Raw genomic sequence first — 11,162 nt, 5'->3', positions numbered from 1 at the left:
GGAGCTGAATTCCGCACAAGAGTGAATTCCAGGATGAGTTTGGATTACAGAATATGTACTGAAAACCAGGGGCCTCCAAACACAGTCCTGCAGAGTATAGCTCTAAACCTAATTAAACACCAGAAGCAGCTAATGAAACTTCTAGCCAAATGTTTATTTATTGTTGCTATAGTAAATAGGAGAGAAGACAAAATATTGATTGTTATGGAAATATATGTACAGTTTATTTACTGTAGTCAAAAGAGGAAGTGAATCAATGAGCAGTCTTTCTCTCACTAATAATACAAAGACGGGACAAAGAGAGGTAGGCCATGAGCAACAGGAGAAAAGAACGCCACTGCGCTTCAAAGCTTTTTCAAGATGAGCCCAGCTGTACATTCCCGATCTGACTCTTAGTTCAGTCATTAATAACTTTATGTAATGTTACACTAACTAAACTCATGTGATCTGTATGATCAGTACCAGTAGATGACCTGAACGTATGTGCTGTATGTTGAACAGTTAGGTAACGACATTCTAATGTGAAATTTAATAAGAAATTAAACCGAGCTGAGGAACAAACCTGCCTGACGACACACATGAAACGGTTCACGTTCCCTACTAATCAGTATTGAAAGAACCTGTTCTATTCATCACACTCCTACTTGGATGACTGCAATCTTCCTCCTCTCAATGGAAAAACAAATTAGCCCTTAAAATAGTTCACAACCCAAATGTGACATTCAAACATTTCTTCAACTATAATGGCTTCTTTTTGTCCAATTTAGGATTCATGCCACTAGTTCATGCCTTTAAAAAAAAACATCACATTCTCAGTAAACAAAATATGGAAACTTGTATTTTAAAGCACCCACTCCGAGTTCAATGTCACACTTGGGTCCAGTTTTGTCACAGTTTCACAAGCACAAAGCAACAGGAGACAAGAACTGCTCAATCGTTCAATCATTCACTCTGCACAAGCAATAAAGACCGAGGCGCATCGGATAAACAGAACAGAGCATAAAACAAAACAGTCTGTGATAAATTATTCTATTTAAAAGAAAAAAAAATAAAATAAAAAGGTGCACTTTACAAACAAGATTTACAAATGACCTTCAGATACAAACCCAATTTGTCACAAATGTTGACCTTCATGTGTGATGCAGTTGCTATCCAAAATCAGACCCCTAGAAACACTTGCAACACTTAACCCAGCACATATTAAAAGTCAGATTGAGATTTGTGACTGTTGTTATTGAACTGTTAGTACTACAGTCTTTCCCCAAAGTAAAACATAACTATTTCTAAACCGTCTCCTGCTCAGCATGTGTCAAGTGTAGGAAAAGTCTCAGTTCTTGGGGAGGCTGAACTTCTGCAGTGACCTTTAACCTAGAAGGGAGGACTGTGGCATCACTGTAGTTGGACTCTGTATGCACAAATTAGCAGTTTAACCTGTGGAAAATATGAAACACATTACCACATTTTAATGATCATAAAGCTTGCTTTCCACTTTTCCATTATCTTCCAGTCTGGATTAAGGAGGATATTTTAAAACCAGAATGAAAGAACAATTAATTAAAAAGATCATTAAAAAAGAACTAAGAATGATTCTCTAACAAATCAGAAACTGATTTTTTTACTGAGGCTAAAAACAGCTTTAGAGTTACATTTTAATAGAAGTAGCATAAGATCTTTTCTTCCATACTGATGTACAACTAAAGCAAACATGATCAAAACAGTAAAAAAAACGTAGGGCAAGACTTGGTTCTATCTGTTGTTGTTTAGACAGAGGCAGATCAATAGTAGAGCTGAACAATAAATCAATATTACTATATATGGAGACATGCAAGTTTTTTTTTTTTTTTAATTAATGGTAATGTGTTTTTTAAACATTTCTGATATTTCAAAATACATTACTAGTATTTCCCATACATTGACTTATTTTTGGCAGTTGACTTTGTTAAATAAACATGAGCACAGCACATTTAACAAAATCAAAACGAGGCATGCCCTACTTTGGTGCATGTTCTGGCACTTATAAAGCAGTATAAACCCTCTCATTTAAATAATGTGAGGTACCTTAGCTGTGGGCGACTCTGCCAGACGAATGAACAGTTTGTTGGTTCCCTGAACAGGACTGAAAGAGTATATGAAATGGCTGTCCTGCAGGGGAGCAGAACGCAAAGTATGAGAGAATGTAGATATTCAACAGAACAAAAGAGACAATACATTTGACATCTGTGTCTTACCAAGAAAATGGGCAGCTGAAATTTATCATTCAGGACCACAGCGTGGACGCTACAGGGCCCGCAGAGTCTAGCTGTGATCTCATTAAGGAAGTTTGCATGGAAGATAAAAAGCAGGATGCCAGATCCTGAGACAGAATGCACAATAATGGCACACTAATTCTGGAAATTAAACTGCAGTAACTGAGAACAGAAGAATTTTAAGCAAGTATTTCACCTTCTCCGGGTGTGTGTTGAGGGGGTTTGTAGTTGAATTCCAGTGAAAAATCTGGTCCCTCGCATAATCTGTGGCAAGCCAAAGGGAATACAGGCTCCAGCAGGGCCAGCCTCGTTTCAAAATAAGCTCTGATTGTCTCCTCCGCCACAGTTGATAACCTACAAGATGCATTTTACATACGTCCTTTATGTTAACAGTTTAGATTATTATCCGGCCTGTGTTCTATGTTTAAATGTGGAGATGTTTGAATAAAGCAGCTATTAAACACTTACGTTTGCATATGGTCTTTGATGAGATCATACACCATCAAATTGTTGCTAAGTTTGGCATAGTACAAGGCAGTGTTCTTGTGTTTAGACAGGATGTTGCAGTCAGCCCCATATTCCAGCAGGAGGCGAACCACATCTGCATTGCCCCTCTTACAAGCCTTAAAAAAATTATTCAACCATCAGCACTCAATACATATAAAATGTTATAACCTAAACCTGAAAAAGGCATCACAATAAAAATATAAAAAAATAGCAAATTTTTCTAACTAACATATTAGAATGACTCCTAAAGCATCATGTGACACTGAAGACTGGAGTAATGACTGCTGAAAAGACAATTAAATGTTTTTGGGTTTTTTTGTAATAATATATAATTACTATTTCTACTGTATTTTTGAACAAATACATTCAGTTTGTTGAACTTAATAGTTGCTGTTTTTTTCTTTTACAAATATTTTTAAGACTCTTAATGAACTTCTGAATCATAGGGTCATTAACCAACCAGTTTATGTTTGTAGAGATCTAATTCCCAGGTCAAAATAACTCCCTTCTTACTTTCATGAGAGCCGTTTCTCCACCCAGGGCATTCACAGATGCTCCTGCCTCTAGGAGAATGGCTACCGTCGTCAAAAAGTTCTGCACCAAACAGAACAGCGAGTTACTTATATGTTAAAACTCTCTTGTATTAGTGACTGGAGTAAAACATGTTATCAAGAGAGTTCCTGAACAGAGCAGTGTTCTGCACCTTTTCAGCAGCATGCATCAGGGCAGTGGTACCATTCTTCTGTCTAGCGTTGACCTTCACTCCTTTCTTAATAAGCAGCCTGAGGACGTCGTCCTGACCGCCTGCAGCAGCCAGCAGTGTTAAGGACATGCCGCTAGAGTCCTGCAGGTGGCGGCACATACACAAAACATTCAAAGACGTCACACCGCATCCTCCCAAACAACACTTAAACCCATGGATCAAGGTATGGCTGCCCTGCAAAATGTCCCGTTAGTCTCTACTTAAACCATCTGAATACAGAAGTATGTTGCTTTATTGATGCCACACGAATATGTCATTACATTAGATGTTTTAACAAATCGTAACTTTCTGCAAGTACTATAGACAAGTACGTTTGACTGAAAACACCTGACAGAGAGGGACGAGCAAAAATAAATATACCTCCTGGTCCAGATTGTAGTCCTCTTTGGAACTAAGTGCACGTTTTACTGCCAGGTAATTCCCATTTTTCACTGCTTCTCGCAGCTCCGCTGAAAGTTACATGTAGTTGGAGCAAGAGAGAAGAGAAGAAAATAATGAAAAAAAACCTTAAACCAACTGAAAACTTACATTAAATCTATGATGGGCCTGAAATATGCCATTCAGGAGGGGTTTGTTCTTCTGTTTTTCTGTGTGGGTATCACTCACTAGGAGTTAAGGCCAGCGGAGAGAGATTCTCATCCTCTCCATTCAAGTGTTTCTGAAAGTCTTCCAGTGTCATCCAGTCCAGCTTGAGCTCCACCCCGAGATTTAGAGATGGCGGTCCCCTGTCTGTCACACACAAACACTGTTATTGGCATCCAGCTTAGGTTCTCCACCTATATCAGCTACCATATGCATAGTCTAAAAAAATTCCAAATGATTATATAGCATGTGTTCTTCTGTTTGACAACTACTAACTTGAGGCAAAAAAAAAAATATATAAATATACAGAGCTGCTCTGAGACACTGAAAACACCAGAACATGAGCTGCTTGTGTGTAAAAGAACACAAAACGCAAAAACACAATGAACATGTATTGAATTAAATCCCAACCTTTGCAGTTTGCCAACCATGTATTTCATTTTATGTAAATTAGCCGTGCATCCCTAGTGCAATTGAACAGAATGCAGGTGTCGCAACACGTTTCCAAAAGTTGAATCTCTTTTTGCCAAATACAAACCGGGAGTTTTGTCTGAGCGCTCCATGGTCTCATGAGAGTCCTGATTGTCATCGCAGGCGGTGAAGACCCGTGATTCACTGTCCTCCCTCCTTCTCCTCTTCTTGTCCTTCCATCTGGAGTCTTCTGTTGAGTCAGGAGACGCTATTGACTCAGTCGTGGACTTCCTTTCCAATCGCTCTTGCCGGGCTTCCTCTGCAAGCCTCTGTGCCTCCTCCATGCGTGCTTTTCTCTCCCGTTGGGCTTCCTCTATTCTCTCTTTCTTCTTTTTCTCCTCTTCTTCAATCCTTTCTTTTCTCTTTCTCTCCTCTTCTTCCAATTTTTCTTTCCTTTTTCTTTGCTCTTCCTCTCTCTGCTCTCGTTGTAATTCCTCCTTTGACTTGGGGACCAGCTCGTCTGATTTATCACTTTTCTCCATCTCGTATACTCCCTTCTCCTGTTTCTCATCAGTCTCCATAGAGACGGGACTCTGACCAGGTCGAGGCACTGGTAGTAGAAGAATGTAGCGTTTAATCAAGCAAAAAACCATTAAGAATTTGACCATTAAACAAAATGTAAGAGAGCTATGTAGTTTTACCATCTTTTGCCTTCTCAGCCTTGTCTGAATCAGGTTTACGTGCAGGAGACTGCTTTGACAATTTAGATTTCTTTTCATTTTTCCCTGAACCCTTTAAAGCAAGTGGGCAAAAAAAAGTCAAAAAACAAACATAAACAAATATTTTGAAGACAAAAAGTCATTCACGTCTGAAAAAAAACCCAACTTAAATTGCTTAAATTATTATTGATTTGATTGCAGTTAGGTATGTAAAGAAATTTATATTTTTATTTAATGAAGACAAAGTAAATATATCAAAAGTGACAATAAATAAAAAAATTCATGAAAAAACTATTTTCCCCCAAAATTAAAAAAAAATGAAATAAAGGAGCGCATCTCTGTTCAGTACTGATCAGAAATGAGAAACAACTCATATTAGAATGATATCTGAAGGATCATGTGACATTGAAGAATGTTAAATTCAACTACAAGAATACATTTTATATATATAAAACAGGACAGAAAACTTACTTGAAATACATTGTAATAATGAATATTGAACAATATGGATTAAAAAACAATAAATAAATTCATTTTAGCTGTATTGTGGTCAAATAGCATGCTGAGAATAGAAGACTTCTTTTAGCATAAAAATAATATTATAAAGGTACTACACCTGTTGTAATGCCAAAAAAGGAAAGGAAGAGAATGGGTTACATCTGAGTTTTAGACGTGTACCTTCGGTGTTGGATTCTTATTCTGGTCTGCTTGCCTCCTTGATACGCGATCTTTTGCTTCACAGTTCAACAGGAACTTCTCAAACAAGTTAGAGGCACCTCCCTTCTCACCAGCATCTTCCTTCAACTCCTCCTCTTTGGGCTTGATGGGGGCTGTTGATGCTGTTGATGATGAGGAGGAGGAAGATGCAGATGAGAGCTTCTGAGCTTCCTGCCCTTTGCTTTTAACCTTCGACTTGGGAGCGGACGTAGCTATACCTGTGTCACTGGAGTCGGGCTCTTCCTCGCTGCGAGAAGACTTGCTAGTGCTCTTGCTACTAGAAAGGCTCTTGTGCTTACTGTCTTTAGGTGTGGCTGTCGAAACCTCTAACTTTTTAGATTTCTTCTCTTGAATCAGGTCTTTAAAACCTTGCAGCTTCAAGTCAGACTTGGCCTTTTTCAGCTTGGCCTGCTTGAGATCACCCCCACTCTCACTTCTCACAGATTTGTCTGTAGTTTTTGCTGTTGTGGTTTTGAAGGAATCATTTGTTTCTGTGTTCGTCGTATCATCCGTGTGGGACTCAGAGGGCACGTCGCTCTTCTCATCCTCTTCATCTGAAGAATCAATCTCTTTTTTTGACTTTACTTTCTTTTTCTTGCGATCCTCTCCGCTCTCTTTCTTCTGCTTTCCTCCATCTTTATGTTTGTCAAGCTTTTTTTGTTTCTTAGGAGTAACTGGGGCATCGTCCTCATCTGATTCAATGAGCCTCTTCTTTATGTCTTTTTTAGGAGGTGTAGGGGAAGGATCCCTGCTCTCCATCTCCTCTTCATCAGACTCAGGTGCAGGCAGAGGCTTATCTTCCCGCCATTTCTCCTTTTTCTTCTTCTTCTTCTTTTCCTTCACAGGCATCTCATCATCCGATTCCTCTACTTTCTTCTTTTTCTTCTTCTTCTTTATAGGTGATTCTTTGTGTTTTTCTTTATCACTGTCACTCTCAGAATCAGCATCGAACAGATCACTCTTCATGGGAAGCTTCTAGGTACAATGGAACACAATCAATATTCACAGAGACAAGCTCTTAGGAAAAACTGCAGTCATGTGAACACACATCTTAACAGTCTCACCATGCCAGTTTCCTTCTTTGGCTTCATCTCAGCCAGGGCCTTTTTGTAGGCAAGCAGTACCTCCCTGCAGTCATCCAAGTGTGCCTCAGGCTCCCATGTGTCATCGTCTGAAGAATAATTCTTCCATCGAACCCGGTACAGCACTACTCCCTGTAAAAATATCAGAGGACAAAAATCATGGTCTGCCAGAGGGATACCTACAATCTCTGTGACAGTAATGTACATTAAAACACAGGTTTAAACCCATTTAAAGGGTCGTGAAACCTCCTATTAGTTAGCACCTGTTAGTTTAGGTTTGAAAAATGCTACAAAGGTGTAAGGTCAGTTGCAGAGTGGTGAGAAAGGGGAAACACAAGAAAGGTAGTCAGTTTTACCTCAGTCTCACTAAAGCACATTCGACAAAAATAACAAATGCATTATATATGGCTATAATTTAATGCAAAAATAAATGCACAGCAGTTTGCATTTCTACTCTGCACTGAAATACATATGAACTCCCTGTTGCACTTTTAATAACTTTTGATATTTATTTATACCATGTTTATAAGTGGCATGATCGGTTTAGTCACTAACAGTGTGGATACAACATGAAATACATTTTATCTTGTAATTACATATTTTTTTTTAATGACATTAAAATACTAGTTAGGCTGCAGTGTCAGATGTCTACCTCACATTCTCACTAGTGTCATGCACTACACGAGAGAACAATGAGATGGGTGATGTTTATAGGAGGCATTAAGGCAGTAATTAATGCTTAGCAGCAGACATCCCGAGCACCACAGGTTAGTTTCAAAGGGAAGTTCATTATCTGCTTCGTTGCTAAGTAACAAACACAGCTGATTCCCTGCTGCTCTTATTTCCTGTGACTCTATCTGGAGGATTAATATTAGCTGAAGATCAAATAATGTTTTAATCCCAATCGACAGAGTGGATGATATCTCTTTCCTCTGTCACGTCTACTGGTTTCACAACACTGGCAAGCAACTCAGCGTACTTTTATGTATGTTAACCCAAATCTGTCTTTGTATTACTGTTAGTAAATTTGCGCCTATTTCGAGAGCCTTGGCTTAGATTATAGTGATAGTTTCCTGTAAAACTGCCTCTGTGCAGGAACAAGCAGCAGTGAGAAGCGGTTAATCACTGTATTTATGTAAACAAGTGAGTTAAAGACATGATTGTCTGTGTGTTTGTGCCAAAGCGCTGTAGTCTAGTAAGCACAGGCTGTCAGCTGATCTGAGAGTGGTTGTTACTGGCTCAAAGCCATCACTGACTGTCTCACGTTGCAGTAAGTATGAATGGACACCATTCGGATAAAGTTGTGACGGACGCTGAGACTGACACACAGAAACACAGATAGAAATATTTCTCATTTAAAACACTATGTTATCGCAACTTTTTTGCAGGGTCACAAATGAACAAAAATACCACTTCAAAAATGTATCAGATAATCAAAATGCGAGGGCAAACAAACAACTGATTTAGTAATTTATCTATGTAATCAAGCATAATCTTTCTGTGGCTATCTAATTATGGGTTTAATGCTAATGACAACACAACAGGGTGACCTTTAGCAGTCACATAAATTGGTATTTGCACACTACTGTTCAAAAGGCATCTGTATGTTTTTTTCTCTCTCTTGCTCAACAACGCTGCATTAATTTGATCAAAAATATTGTAAACGGTATTATATATTAATATATTTTTAAAATGCCATTTAAAGCAGAATTTTCAGAAGCCCTTATGTGTCTCATAATTCTTTAGAAATTATTATATGATTATGATATAATATATATCATTGTAATGAGCTGATTTTGTGTAAAGGGACATTTCTTATTGTAATTAATGCTGAAAACCGACCCCCATAATCTTACCGACCCCCATACATTTAAACAGTACTGCATACTTAACATGTGTTTGCTGTACATTATAAACTGATCAACCAGCCATTTTAAAAATGCGGATATATTATAGCCTTTGTGGTATGCCATCTTGTGAACCGATCACAGATAGTTTACACACGAGCCTTAATTGTTCAAACTGTGATTTTCATGTAATTTCTGGAGTATGTGCCAATAAATGGATGTCCTTCAGTTTATTTTCAACAAAGTAATATTAAACAAGCAATAATAAACAATAAAAAATTATTGACACTGACACTGTTTTAGCACCATCTATATTAGCCAAGAAAATGATGTGGTAAAAAGGAGACATAAGAGGCAGCAATAATATAGAATTAATAAAAAAAGTAAAAAAAAAAGTTAAACCTATCATGTTCAAATATACTCAGTCACCTCTCACACATTACAGATATGACAAATCAGTGACTGCAATAGATCTGACTTTAGTTCGAAGGGCAATGAGCGCTACAAAATTGGATTTTACATGCCTTGTGTGTCATGTGTCCTCTAAACACTGACCTCCTCAATACACTTTACCAAGGCTTATCAATCTCCGCCAACAGAGTTTCAGCTGCAACTGAGTTGTCTGTAATTCTCTTCTATCACTATCCCCTATCAGTTACATTTTTTATGCTCACACCACTACATTATCTGCCTTCATTTTCCTCTTTAAGTTATTTAATAACAAACCCGCTGGTCACTTAACACCTGTTCTTTGAGCATTACTGACGCACAGTTCCACAAACACACACACACACACACACACGCCCTTGTGATATTTCTAGATTAGGCGCTGCTCAATGTAGCTTCACCAAAATAAACTGAAGTATTCTGGAATTAAGTGATCAGTTAATCGTGCCTTTAACACAGCTGGAGCAACCATAATAAAACGGTCTTCCAGAAATCATTCATTCATTCACCCATGATCTCCAGGAAGGTGAGGACAGTGGTCTGTAATATGATATTCCTCTCTCTCTCTTTTCATGAGAGCCCAAGAGACCTTTGCATAAAGCACCTAGACAGGAACAGGGAAACACAGACTCCAAACAGATCCCAACCTCACCTCACGTCTCAAATACACACTTCCACAGACCAAACCCATGTCTAAAACGGCTTGCTCACAGCAACACTTTTTAAGTGCTGTAACTATATCTGAAAAAAAAAATCTAAACGTATGAGAATTAAACGACGATAAATGATGAATCATTGTTATGCATTCCCGTCAGTAATGCATTAGGGATAACAAGATTAATCTGTTATATATTCGTAAGAGATGTATTTGTATTTTTTATGTTTACACTTGTTCATTTACAAGTTGTGTGATGGGAAGCATTCGCATAAGATTTAGTCATCCATATGTCTCTGCTTTCTATTAATTTCTGCCCGAAGAGAACTGACGACGTGACATTCCAGATATAACAGCTCGTGTGTGTGGATGCTGTAAACAAGGGCGCATATAAACCCTTGAACGACTGTCACTGCTGTCAACAGTGTTTAGCTCCGCATAAAACGCCACTGGTAGTGTTCGGTGCACACTTTAGCCGTGGACAGATTTAGTACGGGGTTTAAAGTAGAAATGCATCTACATTTTAGATATAAACAACAAGAGCTGTTGACACAGAATCTGACTCGCGCCTTTACTCGTGGCTCAATCTGAGCTAACCATCAGAAAGTTACAACGAGCGAATGCAGCCTCTCTGCCCAGCGGGAAGTTAGCGTTTTAAGGCGAACAGGCCGTAAAATCACCCTTTTGGCTATTTCCGTGGCCTTATCCTTTGAATTATAAACATGTGTGCAGTATTTATTAAGGGCAGTAATAGCGACATGCTACACCGCTAGCAAGATGGCATCCAGAGCTCTGCCACAAACATTCTCTCTCACCTCTTCCACTCGCATGTCAATAATCCTCTCCACTTCATATACATCTTCTTCGTCCTGTTCGCTGTCTCCAGGCTCCGCTCTTTCGGCTCCGGAAGCCATTTGTGCTTTAACTAAGCAAAATATTGACGCGATGTGTTGTTATAGATGCGTGCTAAGAGCATAAAGGCCGCTCAGCAGCCGAACTATTGCGCATACACACGGATACAGCAGTAGAAGCGCACTGTTGATGATAGTACTCGGTGTTGCCAGATAACGCAAGAAAGAAGAGCAGTCTGACCTGGCAAAAACCTCCAGTACGCGTTATGGTGAGCGGACGTGGCAACACGGGGAGTACTACAACAGGAGGAGGATCCCTCTGTTTGTTTGTGTGT

General features: G+C 38.8%; 1 protein-coding gene across 2 annotated transcripts; it reads right to left on the bottom strand.

The window, feature by feature from the left end:
• Positions 1-195: 195 nt before the first annotated feature.
• mphosph8 (M-phase phosphoprotein 8) lies at positions 196-11,145 on the bottom strand. 2 transcript variants are annotated; one of them, XM_043249112.1, is made up of 14 exons: positions 10,792-11,145; positions 7,010-7,159; positions 5,907-6,920; positions 5,211-5,301; positions 4,637-5,119; positions 4,123-4,245; positions 3,877-3,965; positions 3,457-3,597; positions 3,267-3,347; positions 2,715-2,869; positions 2,443-2,600; positions 2,229-2,353; positions 2,059-2,142; positions 196-1,431 (listed from the first exon to the last, which is right to left on the bottom strand). In XM_043249112.1, exons 1-14 carry the CDS (start codon positions 10,888-10,890, stop codon positions 1,390-1,392), a joined length of 2,835 nt encoding a protein of 944 aa, XP_043105047.1. In that variant the 5' UTR covers positions 10,891-11,145; the 3' UTR covers positions 196-1,389. The 2 variants fall into 2 exon arrangements, with proteins under 2 accessions (XP_043105047.1, XP_043105048.1); XM_043249113.1 differs by having other exon boundaries at positions 5,907-6,917; positions 10,792-11,144.
• Between the last annotated feature and the right edge of the window lie 17 nt (positions 11,146-11,162).

This window comes from Puntigrus tetrazona, chromosome 9, assembly GCF_018831695.1.
Source record: "Puntigrus tetrazona isolate hp1 chromosome 9, ASM1883169v1, whole genome shotgun sequence".
NCBI classification, from domain to species: domain Eukaryota; kingdom Metazoa; phylum Chordata; class Actinopteri; order Cypriniformes; family Cyprinidae; genus Puntigrus; species Puntigrus tetrazona.
Note: the sequence above shows the minus strand (reverse complement) of the source record. Positions and strands in the feature narration are given on the sequence as shown.